A 19,226-nucleotide genomic window follows, 5' to 3' on the forward strand; every position below is an offset into this window, starting at 1 on the left:
TCATATTTAAGACCGTCCTCAATGGAGAGGGCTGAACAAACCACTTGTGCCTTGCCAGCCAATTTGCACTGCAGCAGCAGAGGCCAGATGTCCTCGTGTCAATGCAGCGACCTGACTGAATGCACTCAAATAGGCCTCTACTTCAGCGCCCCAGAACGGAGGCACCAGGCGATGTTTTTGCTAATAGCAAAGGCTGCAGGAGCCGGAGCAGAAAGAGGAAACACAGCAGGAGGGTCAACAGCACTCTTGAGACAAACTCCAGCTGGAGGATTTTTTGATAGCAGTTTCAGCTTCGACCTTACAGCAGCTTAACTTGAACCCTGCTCCTCTTTTTGTGCTTTTTCTTTTGCTTCAAGTTCAAGATAGGCCAAGCACACCTTTACGCGGGCACACACATTAGACAGAGGCAGCTAGGAAGACGGCTTTTTCCCTCAACTGGGTTTTTTTTTAGCAGTGAAAGGACTCGACACATCCTCAGGGACCTCAGAGCGGCTTACATTCAAAGCCACGCCTGCAGCAGCAGCATCAGGATCGTCTGCTGGGGCCTCATGCCGGATAAAGGTGTTGGAGAAACACCTTTATGGATCAAATCATTTAGAAAGATGAAACAGCTCAACTGAAGACTGACTGTTCATAAAAGTTCACCAATAACTCAACAGGACCAATCCTACAGACAGCTCAGTGGCCAGATGGCAAGGAACATGGCTTCTGGTGGTTGCCACAGGCTCTCACTTTCAAAGACACTGATTGACCCCACAAAATAATCTATCAATAAATCATTGAACCAACCTAACAATTCTGATAATTAGAGAGTGTCACAGCACAAAAACAAGCCACCGTGTTATAGATGTAGCACATTATGATAGACACTGCATCTAATAAGGTCTGACTCAAAGCTTTAAACAAGATGTGACAGCTTCCTGTGAGAAAGAAAACACATGCAGGGAAAGCTAGCAGAGACTCTGAAGCTGCAGAGCTGCTCATTAAGAGGAAGCTGACTGATAATGCTGCATTTCTCCCACAGAGCCTTGGCCCGTACGAGCATAATTAATGTAATTTAGGCACGGGGCCACTTACTACACACAATGGAGTCCAGAGCAGGAGGGAGACATGCTGACTGACCCATTAATCTACCTCCTCCATCTACACGATGCAGCTTTCACCAGTTTGCAGCGTGAGTGTAGTTTGGTGTGCCCTCTGTCCCGGAATGACTGCTGCGATAAAACCAAAAGATCTCTGTCTTTAGAGAACTATCCACCGTGGCTCCTCAGTCTAAAGTAAGGGGACAGATGTAGACTGGAGATAGTCACAGCACACGGTAGGGAGGATTTAGGCAGGATAAGAATCTGTGTTATGCTTCAAAGGTGAAACTGATGCGAGTGAACATAAAACCTAAAACTTACCTTTAAAGAAAGCGAAAGGTGAATGACTTCATCTGCCTGTGAAAGACAGAAAGGAAAGCCCGACAACATCGCACTTTGATCCTGAAGCATGCAACACCTGTGATTCACGTACTGCCACGGTACAAATGTGAGCGTGCATGCTATAAATAACATGCAATGACCATTATTTCTGGTGAAAAAGGCGACAGTGTGTTTCTTCACATCCGTTTGAGGAAGTTAATGCAGCTACAAAACTGCTGCCGTTAAGCTGTTAAAAAGATGTTAAAACTATGCACAATGTGTGGAACAAAAAGATTAAAAAAAATTAATGGAAATGGCTTAAAAATGAGGAAGTGTTAAACTACTAGACACCTGTCACAATAGCGATGTCAAGCTGCAGAAAACACATTAAAAATTCATGGCATGCTGAAAAAACAAAACCAGTTTGGGGTTTTATAATAGAGCTGTTTCCTGATCCATCTCATAATTTATCAATATGGACTTGTCATTTTTATGCTCACATCATACATCAACCTCTAAAATTAACGGTGAACAAAAGGCAGAGAAACAAGTCAGTTAATAAAGATATTATGAATGATTCTGATGTTGTCAATATTAAATGTCTCCATATGAAAAAGAGTGTCCTCTCTGTCTGGATGCACATGGCTCACTCAAACAACACATATTTGCCTTCACACGAACGGCTTCGCCCGCGTGAGCTGAAATGCCCTCTGAACATTTCTTTGTTTGCTTTTTCCAGAACCTGCTTCCACAAGTGATGCTAATGCACTGTGACAATCAAGTTGAGTCAGGTTGAGGTAATTCCGGTAAAAAGCAGGGAGTGAAATGTGATCTATCGTTTAGTTTGTTTAGTTCGAACAATACACAGATGGGTGAGTGACAGATTTCCACCAAAATACTTGATGATTACACCCATCGAAATGACAGAAACCTCATGATGTTCATCACTGCAGTAATCATTGGAACTATTATTTCATCCTGGTTTGTTTTGTTTTATGTTTCATGACGAGTCCTGTACATCACCCTGTTTTTCCTGTTTGATTTAATGCCCATTTCTATCATTGTTGTGTCTGTAAAGTCATTATATTTTGTTGTTTTTAAGCAAAAGGTTAAACAAGGAATCATACTGTCCACTTGAAAATAATGATGAAAATCTACATGTTCAGATAATTCCACCTCTTTTCTGAGAAAGAAGTCTCTGGCGCCATCTAGAGGAGAAATATGTACATGCTAGCAGTATCTGCTCCCATAGCTACAACCAACATAGTATTTCTACTCTGTTGATGCAGCAGTGTTCCTGGAATTCTTGACTTCTGCTTTATTAAGTAAAAAACTAAATTCATTGTTCCAGTTACTTTTACTTAACTCTGCTTTAATTGAAGGGGATATATTATTTAAGATTACACTTTGATGTCACAATTGGTAGAGGAAGTATTCAGATTCTTTACTTAAATAAAAGTACTAACACCACACTGAAAAATACGCTGTTGATAGTTCTGCATTGAAAATGTTATCCATAAGAAAAAGTACTTAAGTATGAATAGGAAAATGGATTAAATGTAAATATTTGCTTAAGAATTACAAGTGAGGTTACGGTAAGACTTCATTGTAATCAGAGGAAATTCACAAGCTGTCCAGCAGCATGTTAAATGATTAAAATCAGTTGCACTTTCATCAGCTGCAGTTTCAATGATTCTTGCATATCAATGCATCAATTGTTAGAATCTACTCTGAAACGACCCATTCTGCATAATGCATACTTAAACTTTTGGGTATTTTGATCCTGATACTTTTGCACGTTTACTTAAATTTTTGAATGCATGGCTTTGACTCGTCCTGTGGCAAAACTCTGAGGTATCGCTGAGTACTTCATCCTCTGCTGCATCATTTACAGTAAATTTTCTACTTCCCAACTTGCTCACAAGTTGTTGTGGCTTGAGCAACCTCCTGACATTCTGTGCTTACTTCATAAAACAATGACATATACATGCAACTTTTCAGTGAAAATATTAGGAGGCTTTCAAGGTGCTGCGAAAAATGTAACACTTAAGCTGGCTAGTGACCCCTGACTTCTCCCACAGCAGCTCCCACGAAGACAGGACAAACAGTCATAAATTGCCTCTGGCTGTGGTACTGAGAGGCCACAGCTGCTGTGTGGCCTGCTGGCCACACCACCACTCACTATTCCTACTAAAGTGGATGTGTTTCTGCAAAGGGCCTTCTTCTGGGAAGTAATGGACTGTCAGACTAAAACTCATCCAGCATTTGTGCATAGATTTATGCATGGTAACAACTAAGTAAATAACTGCGCAGTTTACTGCTGAGGGACCGTTTCATCATGATTTATTTGTGTGGTTAATTTGTTTTTTGCAGTGTGTACTGCAGCAGTACATCAGCTGAAGCAGCAGGGGGTGTTGTTCACCATAACTATGTCCACATTACCTATTTCATTCTTTAAATGAAGTGTTTGGAACTCCAAATGCTCATTTTAGAACTCAGACTCGGCTCAGATCACATTAGCCCGCCCGTGCCTTTACATTTTCTGACTGCATACTTCCTAAAATACCATTTCTCCCATCAGGATTTCTTGCACCTCATAATTTCTCTTCCCTGCGGCTGAAATAGCAAACGAGCTCTGTAGAGGTGTCTTTAAAATGCTGAGCCTGTTGTGCAAAAGGTCGCGTTGTTTTTCGCTCTGTTGGCTTCACACATTGACCGTGACTGTCTGGCCCAGCAGTCCTTGGGGCATTCCAGGCCGACAGCTCAACATGTGTGGCGGGAGCCACCACACAAAAACACAGGATGCAAAGGAACACCACAAAACTTCTGAGTATCTCCAGAGGAAATTGCTAATGAGAATAAATGAGGCATGTTGGACTTCCTACTATTTCGCAAATTGAGAGATTGAAGTAACAAGATTTTATCTTGTTTGCAGGTCTGAGATGTGACACATTTGTGGCTTATTCCAATGTTGAAACAATTATGTACAGGCTTTAAATTTAACTTAAATGACATTACACAGGATTGAAGTAACAGACAGTCAGATATGAGTTTTAATAACCTTCCCAAATGTAAAAAAAAGTCCATCTTCTTGCCTTCAGTTAGATTAGTGGACAAGCTTGGCAGTCCTTTTCCGTGAGAGAGAGCATTTGTGAGCCTGTATGAGTCTCTCTGTTTAACTCCCACCTTTGCAATGAGGCCCTCCGCCACTCTGTTGTTGGTGAGGGCCCACATGGAAGCGATTACGCTGTGCAGAGAGTGAAATTACAGAGAAAACCTACAGAACTGGAGCCCTCCTATAACCACTCACTCATTCACTGAGATTTACACACATGAACACAGGCTCAGATACATACAGCCCAGTGAACACACACACAGATATACAGAGAGAGATGGGCACACACAACGCTCACACAGGAGCTCCTCTGCCACCTTGCCTGAAGCTGTACATTTCCACTGCTGGCTCTGTTGGGACAAGGCTGCAGTGTGCTTCCCTCCCTGCCTTCCCTCTCCTGGACTGGAGTGGGATGGGGCCAGGGCTGTAAATTCCTCAGAAAGAGCTGTTAAGAGCGCCTCCATTAAAACAGGGGGGCTGGTGCTCGCCAGAGAGGAGCCGGCTCCATAAGTCATCGTCGAAGCCTGAGGCCTTACTGGGGCCCACGGGAGAGTAACTATAGCCACAGACTGGATTAAAGCTACCTCACTCTGTTTAACACACCTTGTTTACCTGTAGATGCAGGTGCTCAGAGTGCTGCAATGTTGCATAAATGGGCCAGTAAGAATGATTTTACTGTCTTGTAATGTCTCTGCAGGGGGTGAGTTGATTCATCAATTAAAGCGCGGCGATTACCTCCACAGCTGTTGAATTGTGCGCCTTTCTAGACTCACTTTTTAGGCCCGGCTGCGTAGGAACAAAACTCCCTTTGGCCCATTGTTATGTCAAGAAATTATATATTACGTGTAATATCTCTTACTTCCACCCACTGGCTGTTTGGATTGGAAAAGGCTTTGTTCACGAGCCAAAACAGCATTTAACAACTCAGATTTATTATTGCAGCGTTTCACAGGAGGTGAGAAGACTGGTCAGGCGGCAGGTCCAACAGTTTCAAAAAAGAAGTCAACAAAGGTGCCATTTTGTCTGCTGATACTGCACATGCCCAGTGGTGAGAGAAGTATTCAGATCCTTTACTGAAGTACAAGCAATACTGCACTTTAAGTTATTCAAAAGTACAAGTAAGTACTATAAGCAAAATGTACTTAAGGGATCAAAAGCAGACAAATGGTCCTGTCAGTGTTTCGCTATTTCTCATGATGTTTTTGGATTAATAATACTGCAACATTAAAGTGTTATGCTGCATCTTACTGCTGGGGATGTTTAAGATCGAGCTCACTTTAACTTCTTTACCATTGGGTAGATTCTCTGCATCTTATTCTATAAAATCATCTTTTATCTGTAACCTGGAAAGCAACTAAAGCTGTTCAGACAAATGTAATGGAGTAAAAAGTACAATATTTTATCTGAGATGTAGTGAAGTAGAAGTATAGAGCTGCATAAAATGGAAGTACTCAGGTAAAGTACCTCGAATTTGTACTTAAGTACGATACTTGAGTAAATGTACTTTGTTACATTCCGCCAAGTCAAAATATAACAAAATATGTGTACTTCATTGTTAAAGTACACGCTCGCTAGTGGACAACAGACTCCAGATTCATTGCAAGACACATGGACACGATGAAACATGACACATCAAAGAAAATGCTTTTGGCTATCAGCATATTCATAAACATGATCCATCTCAGTAGCTTCATGCCTCAGAACCACAGATGTTATGATACTAAACTCTTGTGCAAGGACTTTTTATATATATATATATATATATATATATATATGTATGTATGTACGTAATATACCCTGATTTTAACAGGTTAACACTTGTCTAGTCTCTACAGCTGCTCAGCTAAAGCTCTGCAACTTAATAACACACAACACACAACTGCATCAAGTTTCGACCAGCGCGTTCGAGCTGTGAGTGAAGACAGACACCGATGACGTCGCACAGAAGCTTAAAACACCAGACACTTCCTTGTGTTATCCTTGCACCATCACCCCAAAAAGTTTACGAGAGTGGCATGATTGTGTACACACTGTGGTGTATGGATGCACATTAACCATTCCCTTCCCTCCACACACACTCCTCCCAATCAAGGCCATTATTATCCCAGGCGTGCTGCAGGCTCCCAAAATATCTGTCACGCAGCTGTCGGCACCTCTCTGCTAAGCAGCTGGAGAGGTTCTGAGGCACTCCCACTTTCTACCCCGATGGCTCATGCAGTACACCCTCGCCCTGAAGGACGGAGGGGCAAAACAAGCTCCCCTAACACTGCAGAGTCATTCCCCACCAGTCTGCTGTGTTTGTTTTCTTGTCAAAGCCACCCCTGAGAGGTCTGTGCACTTATGAGCAATAAAGTCTGAGACAAATGGTGTGCATGAGGCATGAAAATGAGCCACCAAGACTTTAGGAAGCTTGGTGGGCTGAGCTCCTTTGCACAGTTTCGAATATATTTGCCTCTGGTGCAAAGATGAAGCCCACATGTTGATCTGATTATTTAGGCGACAAGGAATGAGAGGCTGTGTTTGGTGATTTAAGAACAGCTGGGTATCTTGTAAGGCACGATGCAAACATAAAAGAGACCAGGAGGACAAATCCTCAAAGTTAAAATAAATAAAAGATATTCAGATTTATTTTATGTAGAACCGGTTATGTTAGTCTCTGCCAAGCAATGCAGTTCTACAACAACCATGGCCACTGTGGTGAAGTAGAAAGCTCGCCAGCGTTCATTGAATATTTTTCAGGGCAAAAATATGCCTTTGAATTGTACAAGTAACGTCAAGTTAATTCAACAAGACACGTCAAGTTAAAGAAATGATTTTAGTGGATACAAGATGGATGGAGAAAAGCAGGACACCTCCTCATGGTGACTGTCGGGGCCAGTATTTATGGCTGGGGGCTGAAACGCACATTTAAACCTTCAGTCTCCTGCCAACTCGTTACGCTCCATCCCACTCACAGTGGCCGCCTCTCAAAGCACCGATAGGAGGAGAAAGAACATACCGCGCTTCCTGTTGAGATTTCGACGGAGAGCGAGACAGATAGACGTAGTGTGTGCTCTGGAAAATCTCAGCTGCTCTCCTATGGTTAGGATAATGTATGACTGCAACTAATCTAGTGTTAGCCTTCAGAGCATGAGTCCTTCTTGAGTTTATGCCAAGATTTGATTAGAAACAGTCTTACTACATGTCTGGGTAGTTTTTTTTTTTCTCTTTCTTTTTTTCCCCATTTCTCTCTTTTCCTCAGTCCTGATTTCCTTTGTTTGCTTTCAAGCCTCTTCATAGGCCTGATATCATTCTTATACAGCAAAAGAGTTATTCTAACAATACCTCCACAGTAACAAAACTGGCGCTTGTGACTAACAACACCATCCTTTTCTGACGTGCCAAGGCCTTCTTGCAATGAGAGCGACATCATTATATCAACTTGAGGAGCATTCTTCCTGTCTTACCCCCGATCCTTGGCTTGTCCCTTCTTGCCTTCAAGCAAGCAGGAAATGGCTGCATGCAAGATTTAAGATCTGAGATCAACAACATGGGAGACGGCTGCCACTGAAAAACTGGGCACCGACTTAAAAGCAAATTTAATCTACTCTGGATAGCTACCACCTCCTGTGTAGTTCATACCAACAGTGTGATACAGTCGTTTTATTGCGATGTGTATTATTAACCTGAATGTCTTACATTTCCACACAGTTCTCTGCATGTATAGCGAAGGTCAAGTCCGCCAGGTCGATATAAAAAGCACCCAGATGGGTCGTGCAACATACACATCAAGATTTACTGAGAGAAAATGACTTTGTGAGGAGCTGTTTTTTTTCCTGGACGAAGTTACATGCACGGCATCTGATTCTGTTTAGTTTTGACGGCCTGAGATCCAAAGATTGACTTGAAATATTCACAAAATCACAGTCACGTCTCTCCTCATTTGGACTCTCTCTTTCCTCCTTTCTTTGTTGTTTTCCCCTGGAGAAAGACAAAAGCAACCAAATAATGCTGAATTTTCCATCATGGTCTCCAAACCCCTCCTCCCAAAACCCTAAAACAATCTCAGTCTCTTTACCACCAGCACCCCACCCCATGCCGCTTGTCTTCATTCTCTCACTCTTCATTCGTTTCTCTGCTTCAGTGCAAAGCCAAACAAGCCAGCCATTAAGTTGAGTTAAGCGCAGGAAGTGGCCCTTCGGGCCAGGCGGCACTGTTTACTAGGAGCTAGTCGGGTTTCAGCGGTGCTTTGAAGTGAGCAGCACACAGGAGACTGTCTGTCACTCGGCAAAGGCCCAGCACCGCTCCACTGACTCACTCGCATTCCCCCCATTCATCTGAGCAGAGAGGGGGAAGGAGGGTGGAGGCAGAGTGGGTGTAAGAGGGTAGATTTATGGTTTTTCCCCCCTCAGAGTATCTGTTCCTACCTTTAATCACTCTCACCTGTCTGTTATTACAACCTTTCTTTATTCAAGCCCAGATAAGGATTCAAGAAAGCAAACATCAACTTGTCCAACAGGTCATGAGATATAAGAGAAGTCCCTTGACAGTAAAGATCTGCTACACGCTCATGCCACTCATCATACTGTAACCGACAGAGGTACAGCCTAACGTGGTGATTATGTGCTGTTTTCTGTGCCCGTTGCAGCAACTATATGAATGCACACACACACACACACACTTCTATACTGTATGTGCGTGCAACTCTCAAACGCCTGCTGCTCGCCCAGGGCCTCTGCTCTGAGGCAAGAGGATCAACTTTCTCCAACACACCCATCTACTTCATGACATCACCGCAGCGAAGGCTCAATTTCAGCCGTGCATGGCTTGGGGGATTCCAACTTGGCAGCGAGCGCAGTGGTTCCAGAGAAGTAACACTACAGCAAAGCTGAACACTCTTGTTTTCCCTTCACCAAACAGGCAGGAGGGAACGTTTTCACACCTATGCAGCAGCACAGACTTTTCTTGCCAAATTCCTGTTGATTTAACTGAGCCCTCTCTGACAACAGGCTAAAAAAAAAAAAAAAAAAAAGGTTTCTTGTTTTGTTTAGCACTTGAAGGCGATGTTAGTGTACATGTGTGAGGAAGCCCTCTGCCACATTCCTACAGGCTGGCACCGGTCCCTCTGACACAAAACACTTAGATGCGAAATATATCAGAATATACTGACAATTTGGGTGATAAATGCTTAACAGGGGAGGTGTGTTCAGCTGACACTTTCAGTATAAACTCATTCCTTGTATTTCCCAGATGGCTACAGTCTTGTGTAAGAAGCTAATTTCCATTAAGAATTCCAATAATCTTTTACTGCTGCCAGCCAGTCTGAGGCAACAGATGTTCAGGTGTGACACAACCTTCACCCCCCTTGAGAAAACAACATGGCTGTTCCTTTATCAAAGAAAATCACTTGTTATCGAGACGTTATTTAATCATAAAAGAATACTGAACATAAGGAGGGAGGAAAAAATAAAGAAAAGCACTCAATACTGTTTTTCCCCCGTGACTGAGGAGTTAAAAATCAAGCATGTGATTTCTAGTTATCTGACGATATCTGCGCATTTTGCAGTCTCAGCACATGTTTTTGGTTAAAGAGGAGTCACAGTACAGTGAGCTAAAAAGCAGCTGGGATATCATCCAACAGAGTGAAAAGCAGACATTCTTTTAATTCATAAAAAATGTCATTTATAACCAGCAATTAATAGAAAAGGAGCATGACTAGATCTACAGTATGTGGCATTCTTACAGTGCAAAAAGTAAAACAGGTACACTTGCAGATGAGGAAAAGTATTTACTTTCTTTAAATACAAATATATAATTTCATGTTTTTACAAATACTATTTACAATTTCACCTATGAAATGTTTACAGAGGGAATAAACTGCCATTCTTCCACCGCTCTCCATGTTCTTGGCTGCGGGACCATCGCTCCCTTTGAGTTTATGTGGGCTTTAAGAGAAGCGCCAGAGGGGGGGAGGAGAGCATTTCAGCACATGGCGTCCATAGCCATGCTTGTTATTTGTTCAGACAGTCAGGTTCAGTCCTTATTTATCCAGCTTGCCCCTCAGTCAAACTCTGACCCTCAGTTTGGCATGCATGTGTGGCTATAAAGCTGAGGTGAATACAAATGCTTGAAGAACCTATAGCTACTCACTGTGCTACTTACCTATCACATCTGAAACAGGTAATAATACACAAATTAGTCCCGGCAACATTTAGTCTTTGTTCTACACAGTGGTCTCTCCGTGTTTGCCATTTGTGAGCCGTGTGTAGAACTTGTGCCAGGAGTGTAGAGTCTTTCCAGACCAGATCCAAAACCCAGAGGTGATACCCACTATCAGTGTCATCAGGTACTTGATCATGTAGACAGTGAAGTCTGGAGTCATGCGGGGCCCGGTCTGCAAGGGGCAGGGGATGGCCAAGCCCCTGCAGTTATGGGTGACCCAGCTGCGCTCCCAGTGGGCGCGGAAGGCCTGCTCGTAGAAGAAGCAGGCGATGACAATGGTGGCAGGGACGGTGTAGAGCACGCTGAACACCCCGATCCGCACCATCAGCCGCTCCAGCTTCTCCGTCTTGGTGCCGTCGTGTTTCATGATGGTGCGGATTCTGAACAGCGACACGAAGCCGGCCAGCAAGAAAGACGTGCCGATGAAGAGGTAAATGAAGAGAGGGGCCAGCACGAAGCCTCGAAGAGGGTCCAGGTTGCTGAGACTGACGAAGCAGACGCCGCTGAGCACGTCTCCCTCCACCTGCCCGATGGCCAGGATGCTGATGGTCTTAACCGCCGGCACTGCCCAGGCTGCCAGGTGGAAATACTGAGAGTTGGCCTCAATCGCCTCGTGGCCCCACTTCATACCTGCCGCCAGGAACCAGGTGAGAGACAGGATGACCCACCAGATGGAGCTGGCCATGCTGAAGAAGTACAGCATCATGAAGAGGATGGTGCAGCCTTCCTTCTTGGTGCCTTGGACGATGGTTTTATAGCCCTCTGGGTTGAAGCTGTCATTGCACACCACTCTGTCCCCCAGGAAGTAGCCAGCTATGTAGGCGATGGAGACCATCGTGTAGCAGCCGGACAGGAAGATGATGGGCCGCTCAGGGTATCTGAAGCGCTGCATGTCAACTAAATAAGTGGTTACTGTGAATAATGTGGATGCGCAACAAAGCACAGACCAGACCAAAATCCATATGCGGGAGAAATGAATCTCTTTGTCAGTGAAAAACATGTGCCCACCGCTCCTTGATGGATCACAGGGAGCTGCGCAATCCTTTTCATCTAAAAACCTATAGTTCAAATACGGGGGTACTTGCAGAACAGGCGGGCAACGGAAAGGCCTCTCATATGCCTGCACCACGGGCAGGTCCTGGGTCCCCGAGACAGGCATGATGGGTGGGACGGTGGCGGCGGAGGAGTCGTTCTGGCCCACACAGATCTGTCCGTCTCCCAGCACGGGGAAGTTCTCGCAGCGCAGCCGATCCGGCCACTGAAAGCCGAACTTGTTCATGAGCGCCTCGCAGCCCTGCTTCGCTCTCTCGCAGATCGACCTGCAGGGAGGAATGGCCTTCTCCAAAACTGTGCACACAGGCGCATACATGGAGCACAGGAAGAATTTCAACTCCGGCGAGCACTGTACCTTTACAAGAGGGTAAAACTGGTGCACCTCGAGACCCGCGTCCTCCTGGTTGTAATGGCCCACTAAATTTGGCATGATGGTTTGGTTGTAGGCTATGTCCGTGCACAGGGGAATTGAAATCGGCTGACAGAATCCATGCTCCGGGACGATTATCCCGTTGTCCCCTTGATACTGTGCTGATATCAGCAGAGGCAGCAGGAGTGCAACAGACCAGGTCTTGCAAAAACTCATCTTCCCAAGTTTAAGATAACAACTTTAGCGCGATGAACTTGCTGTGAATTTCTTCAGTATGTATCATCAGTTCTGCATGCAGTTTTTGAGCGAGAACAACTTTCTAAAGTGAGAATTCTGGCAGTGAAGACCAGAAAGCTGCTGTCTTGATGCTTAGTCTCCGCTTTGAACACTGCTGGCTCACTTTTTTTCTTTTCGACAACTCCGAGTCACTCACCCACGTCAAGGTAGCTACAATGAGGAGCATAACTTCCGGTTATGCTTTCAAAAATAAAATTACAATTAACCAATATGAGCTGTTTCTAACATAGTTTCCCCAAGATGCCACAATAGCACAGTTATTTAATATGATAAACGACAAATTTGTGTTTTTTTTTTTAACGAAGGGCCTGAATAAGTTGAAGGCTACCAATATCTGTATCCATATTATATAAATTCATCAAATCCATGTTGTAGTAATATGATAGTTGACAGACCAAATTAAAAACAGCATCATAATCATTTTCATTAGAAGTAAACGGCACTGATATTATCCAATTTTGATAAAAGGCAATGATATAAGAAAGTATGCAAGTATGCCAAAGTATATGCTTTTATTTTGAAGGCAATGTCGCTGGTGTACTGGTCGTACTTTTGCTCATATTGTCAAACTTGGCTCCACAGCTGGATTGCGTGGCCCAGCCAGACTTTCTGGAGGAGGTGTTAAACTTTCCCACCCATATCGTGTTCAAATTCACATCAAAATTTGACCAAATAGTCAATCTATGAAAGAATGTATGTAGTAATTTGGTTAAATGTACTTGTCAATGTCAATAACTCGTGAATTGAAATACATTTAATATGAACTGAATAATCTTCAATTACATTAAAGTGAAAAAAGCTAAACAGAAACGAAGTGAATAAAACTATACAAAATAGTCTAATTAATACATGCAATTATTACAAAGCAACGGAAATTCAACAACGTAATTGTAAAACGTAAAATGTAATTATATGCAAAATGCATTTCAGGCAAAAGAGATAGTATAACAACAACAACAACAACAACAACAACAACGATAATCATAAAACTACTACTACTACTACTACTAATAATAATAATAATAATTATTATTATTATTATAATTATAATAATCTGACGTCTTTAAATTTATATCGTACGGATGAAGTCCAGGGTGGACAATGCCGTAGTATAAGTACACCATGGCCTAAAATATGGGGCAGGGTGTGACATGATGTTGCTATGGGCTTTGGATCTCCTGCTTGATGTTAATTGGACCAAAAATAGAATTTCACAGGCTCAGCCAATGTGCGCTCAGGTCGCGAGGGCATCACATCTGTTGGGTCAAGTTGAGGATGGCACGAGAGCATTTGAGGATAATGTAGCGTCAGTGACAGGGAGGAAAACTCCAACAGCTCCCGTTAATTAACTGACTGAGGTAGGTTAGCGCCATGTTTTACCTAGAAAAGTTGGTTTGTTTAAGAGAAGTTTGCCAGATTTGACTGGCAGGGAAGCAGTTTTGATATGGTCGAAAGTTTAGTCCAAATTGACCAAGGCAGCTCCGACAGCTAGCTAACTAAAGCCACTAACCTTTAACGGCTAAATTAGTCAGTCAGTTTGCATTCTCTGATAGCTAGCTAATAATTTCTATATGATTGCTCGCCTCTGTCACATAAGGTTATATCAAATATTAACAGTGAATACCTTGTGTTTTGCCAGACCAGTAATGGAGTAAAGAAATCAGGTCAAGTTTAAGAGAGTTTACGATGGCATTTGACGGGCACCAGAGCACATTTTCAAATTCACCGTTTCCCACATACCAGCGTCAGGTAAGCTATAGTTTTATATTTACATGGCATATGTGCTGCAGCTATAGACCTTTAAGGGTTATGACAAGTTTATTTTTGTGGCACATTTCATGCTACAGGTATAGCCTCAATGTGCTTCAAAATAAAAAGCCAAAAAAAAAAAAAAAAAAAAAAACCCCAGAAAGGTATTTCTACTACTCTTTATTACTGCTGAAAATGGCAGTTAATTGTATGGCCTGCAAAATACTAGAGAGCAGTGAAAATCATATTTTCGCAGTCAAACCCCCCAAAATATTCAATTTGTAATGACACAAAAAACCTGCAGGAAATCCTTAAAATTGAATGGATTTTTTAAAAAATTGAAATAGTTGCTATCAATCAAGTAATCTGTTAATGAACTAATCATTTCAGCTTTAATTGTGTCATTTGTGTTTTCCCATTCTTTTTCTGCAGTATTGTTAAATAGTTTGAAGCTTAAAAATTGTAGTAAAGTTTTTTTCAGATGACCTACAGACTCATAAACGTTTGCTTCTCTCTTTCAGGCTGGTGGAAACAATGGTAGCAAGGTATTGTCCTTTTCCATCCCCAGTGTCTCAGTGCAGGAACAGGACACAGCACCCTACATAGCCTGGTCTCACAATGCTCATGATGATCCCTATGGCCTTATCAAGAGTGCCCAGAGGACTAAAAGCAGGTATTCAGTTTTAACTATGTTCAGGTTAAGTGTGTGGTTATTCATCTGTGCACTGTCCTAAGTGTACTTCAGAAGAGGTAGACAATCACACTGATATTCAGTCTCATCATTAAATCACAATTTTTCCAAGGTTTTAGATTTTATTCTGTTATTCAGAGGTAGTTAAATGTACTGGGTGCCTTATTATGGAGTACAAACAAATGAAGCCCTCAGCAGTACTGTTAAATTGATGTTTTCTCTCTTTTTTTTGAGAAAAGAAAAGTTTGAGTGAAAATCGGGACATGTTTTCTTTTCCTTGAAGGAAACCCACTGATAATACAGATTGTGATGGGGAGGCTGATCTACAGGGTCTAGTGTCAAATATTTTGGATGAAGCAGATTCACAGGACAGCTACTGCAATGAAGGGTAAGTGAAGGTTAAATGTTTTCATACTATAGGCATGGGTATATATTACAGTATAGAAAAGGGTGATATGGCCAAGATCTTGTATCACAGCGTAATTAATTTTATATCACAGTAACAGTATGTCACGTCATAGTAATTGTTCTGTAAATTCATAAAATTCAACACCACACTGTACCGTGCTTCATGACATGTGATTATTCTTTTACTTGGAATTTCCAAACAAACAAGAACAAATGCCTCACGAGACAATACTTTAGCTTAAAAACAAAAGACTCAAAATAGAACAGAAAGTTAGTTTTACTAAACTAACTTTCTTTCAAAATGGCAGCTTTAAGGCTCCAAATGAGAACAATAGAGATGCAACAGAGTTGTATTATCATCACCAACTGTTGCTGTCACGTCACGTGAGAACGTGGAAAGCAGTCCTGCTGTCCAAATCATGCGAGGCAGCTGGATTGCACCATTGCTGTCCACTCTGATTATATACCAGAGACACTAAAGCCACTTCCCCTTATGAACTTTGGACACTGTCTGTTGAATCAGGTCCAGATGTTGTCCAGAGTTGCCATTTTACACATGTACCACATTTGTCCATGTCAGACACATTCTCAGTTATTGGTAATATGCCGTTTGGTTATATTTCATATATGTTGTATGAGTTTTATATATGCTAACATTAAAGGAAGTCCTTAATTCTCCTTTTAGGAGCCTACCTACATGTAATCCCATCTGGTCTCCAAAGACGTTGAGAGAAGAACTGTTACAGTATTTTCAATCAGAGGTTAAAACGCAAAATAACCCTACCTTTCCTCTGAACTATGCATCCTGTGAGGCTTTAAGTAAAGCACAGGGACAATCAGTGGACAAAGATGTTCAAGACTTCTGTCAGCAGTCCAATGGCCTTGCTACCAGTCAACAATGGCTTTTTAATTTGCCTAATGCAGACAGGGACAGCAGTACCCTCCGTCCTCAGAAACCACCACCAGGTCTAGCAATGCCCAACATGGAAAACACCTGCCTGTCACAGATGCAACAAAGCAAATATGACAACGCTGAAGCTGAAAGAGAAAGAAGGAATAGTCAGACTTTGAATAAGTTCTCTGACCTCAGCGATGTCTTTAGACCGCAAAGTGAAATTAACAACCCATGCTTTCATCCTTATTATGAAGACCAGTGTTTCCAGAGCTGCACAAAGCCCATTAGTAATGATCAGCATTTGCCACAAGACATTAACCAACTGGTCAACAGTTTTCAGTCGTTCATGGCTGGTGAGCATGATAGCTTATGTTGTGGAGACTTTCCAGACATGCACAGGCAGACAGTGGGCATGCAGCATGAAGACAGCATGGTTGAACAATGGAAAATCACCAGTCCTGAAATGTCAACACAGGGTACTCCTGCAGTGCAGACCCAAAAACAGGGGGTGGGAGAATTTGGGAGAGTGCAGATGCAAAGAAATGGAGGACTGAGGAACCAAACATTTAAGTATGATGCCTTTCAAGATCTACATGACTTCAGCCCTCACAACACAGAGCGCTCGCAGCAACCAAATCCATTCTCTGGATCTTTCAACCTCTCAAACCAGTACCAAAACAAGATGACCATGCACAGAGGGGCCACTTCATTCCCCATTAACATGAATATGAACCAGTATTCAAAGCATCACATCCAGCAGAGACAGATACAGAGCAGGATGAAGCCACAGATGCTTAAGGAAAAGAAGAGGACGCATATGGCTGGCTGTCTGGGAGAAGGCTTCTCTACAAGATCTCAAAGCAACGCTAACATGAGAGCGGGAGATAGGAGACCGGCCCATTCGCACTACCCGTACTTCTTCCGCTTGCAGTCTCAGAGATTTGATGGAGAAAGCAGCATGGCCAGTGCAGGGAATACACAGCAGTTCATGCCTCTCGTGTATCCTGTAAATGACCCCAGAGGGCACTCCAGCGTGCCCATCAACTCCTCCAACTTCACCTCTAGATCTACATTACCCTATGGAAGTAGTGCTCCTGTCATGGATATGGGTGATATGATGTCAGCCAGTGAGTCAGCAGCTTTCAACTCCTATGTCAGTGACATGATGACCTGCAGGGGAGAGAATACTTACCATGGCACGGCCTCAGCCATGGCAGCTTCAATGGAGATGAATCAAGGAGGACCAGTGATCCATCTTTACTTCTACCTGGACGAGTGTTACGAGCAGTTCAGGTGTTTGGAGAGGGAGAGAAAGAAGGTATGCTTTTGAAATCTTATTTGGTGTCTAGTTAGAGGAATAGTATTTGCTGTACAGAGTTTCAGCTATCAAGTATACTGCATCTACAGGGGGTCAGCTTTCGGTCTGTTACTTGTGGTCCATGTTTACTGTACAGTTTCACTATATTGGAAGGAAAAAATATCAATATCTGTTGGGGACCAGGGGTTGTCTACTTGCCTGAAAAATAACTTTTTTGTTGTTGCTGCTGTTGCACAGTTGTTCACACTTGTTTTCTGTTACAGACAGAAGCCATCCTTACCAAGACATTTCTTGAGAAAAGGACTGCAACAGTGACTCACACTAAATTACCCAGAACTCCACCAAACCCAACAAGACTTGACCACCTCCTTGTTAACCAGATGAGAGAACAAGCAAGGGTGAGCCCTCCTAATTAATTGCTTCCATACTGCCATCTACAGATGAATTCGCTCACAGCAGCCTTGTTATGTTGTGAAGGTGGTGTGTACAGCTTTCTTTTGCACACCCTTTATTTCTGTTCAGAGAGAACTACATTCCTTCAGGGTGCTGTTCTGGAGGTTTGTTTAATTATCCTTAGTATGGAGCCCGATTATACTTCAAAGTACAAGCATGCAAGACTTCAAGAGGGTGAAGAGTTCATCTTTTTAAGTGTCTTGTTGATGAATGAACTATTTCTGTGCAGTTATGTTTTTATGATGGCTCGTGTCTAAGCGCTGTGTCCTCACAGTAAGTCTTTGTGTGGAGTTGATCTTCCATAATTTTCCACAGTGTTTGTTTTTGTTTTTGGTTGCAAATTCAGTTCAAAGTTGAAATAGTTGTTTTAAGATTTGACACTATTTTAACATCTTTTGGAATAATAAGTTCAGTTAAAAAGCACACATGGATTAAGCAGAGATTCCTTGAAGTAAGTATTGCTAGTTTTGTTGTAGTAATGTGTCAGGGTAAGGGTTGCTTATGTTGGTGTGTTGCAGGTGGCAAGACTTCTGGAGAGAATCGAGGGTCTGTACAACATCCCCCTGCCTATCAACATCCACACAGCATTGAACAGGCATCGTATGGCTATTTGCATCACCCAGGCAAGACGCAAGGAGGAGATTGCCAACATGTCCAAGCACCAGCGGCGGAGCGCTCATTTCACGGAGGACACAGGTAAGTCATATTGCAACGGTCGGCAAACAGTATGTTCCCCCCTCTGAAAAGCTGCCGATCCTAACTCGTCTCTGTTTCATAGACACCCTGTTGTTGGCCGCCGCAGTGAAGGACCTTGCTGCTACCACAAGGAAGCTCTGCACAGCCCTGTGGTGTGCTCTTCAGATGGCACTACCAAAACCTGTCAAGAGGCAGGACCACCATGTTGATAAGGAGGCCAAAGGCACAGCAGAGAGATGCCCCTCTCCATTTGACAGATACTCTTTTAAGTTATGATTTAACAGGCAACAAGCATGAGCTAAAGGTCTCAATTAAATTAAAACCACCCCACTCCATCCCCCCATCGTAAATTCCCCACAGGCACCAGGGTGATGTAAAAACAAATGTTACCTGCAAGTCTATGGTGACATTTTGCCTGCAACACAGTGATCACTGCACAATATGAGGTGAGCAGTTCGAAGCCTGATGATGGCTGCACCGTTTGGCACCGAGGAACGTCAGGTGGCTAACTTTTGTTGAGTAGGAAATTGCATGAAATGTAATTTATCCTGCTGCATCTTAACTTCATTTAATTAGT

At 42.8% G+C, this 19,226-nt stretch overlaps 2 protein-coding genes across 3 annotated transcripts; one reads left to right on the top strand and one right to left on the bottom strand.

Moving 5' to 3' along the window:
- Window positions 1-10,181: 10,181 nt before the first annotated feature.
- LOC143333447 (frizzled-2-like) lies at window positions 10,182-12,516 on the bottom strand. Of its 2 annotated transcripts, XM_076751485.1 has the most exons (2): window positions 12,128-12,186; window positions 10,182-12,038 (listed from the first exon to the last, which is right to left on the bottom strand). In XM_076751485.1, the coding sequence occupies exon 2, from the start codon at window positions 11,996-11,998 to the stop codon at window positions 10,721-10,723; it is 1,278 nt and encodes a 425-aa protein (XP_076607600.1). In that variant the 5' UTR covers window positions 11,999-12,038; window positions 12,128-12,186; the 3' UTR covers window positions 10,182-10,720. The 2 variants fall into 2 exon arrangements, with proteins under 2 accessions (XP_076607600.1, XP_076607599.1); XM_076751484.1 differs by having other exon boundaries at window positions 10,182-12,516.
- Window positions 12,517-14,125: 1,609 nt separating this feature from the next.
- On the top strand, window positions 14,126-18,925 carry moto (minamoto). The gene is made up of 7 exons (XM_076751483.1): window positions 14,126-14,188; window positions 14,710-14,861; window positions 15,163-15,267; window positions 15,973-17,500; window positions 17,764-17,898; window positions 18,472-18,649; window positions 18,732-18,925. The coding sequence occupies exons 1-7, from the start codon at window positions 14,126-14,128 to the stop codon at window positions 18,923-18,925; spliced, it is 2,355 nt and encodes a 784-aa protein (XP_076607598.1).
- The last annotated feature ends 301 nt before the right edge of the window (window positions 18,926-19,226 follow it).

Source organism: Chaetodon auriga, chromosome 16 (assembly GCF_051107435.1).
Source record: "Chaetodon auriga isolate fChaAug3 chromosome 16, fChaAug3.hap1, whole genome shotgun sequence".
NCBI classification, from domain to species: Eukaryota; Metazoa; Chordata; class Actinopteri; order Chaetodontiformes; family Chaetodontidae; genus Chaetodon; species Chaetodon auriga.

Bases quoted from the DNA above. Each gene is read 5' to 3' on its own strand.
- LOC143333447 (XM_076751484.1), bottom strand. From the start codon at position 12,358: ATGAGTTTTTGCAAGACCTGGTCTGTTGCACTCCTGCTGCCTCTGCTG.
- moto (XM_076751483.1), top strand. From the start codon at position 14,126: ATGGCATTTGACGGGCACCAGAGCACATTTTCAAATTCACCGTTTCCC. The intron at 14,862-15,162 runs GTATTCAGTTTT...TTTTCCTTGAAG, and splicing joins GCCCAGAGGACTAAAAGCAG to GAAACCCACTGATAATACAG. The intron at 18,650-18,731 runs GTAAGTCATATT...TCTGTTTCATAG, and splicing joins TCATTTCACGGAGGACACAG to ACACCCTGTTGTTGGCCGCC.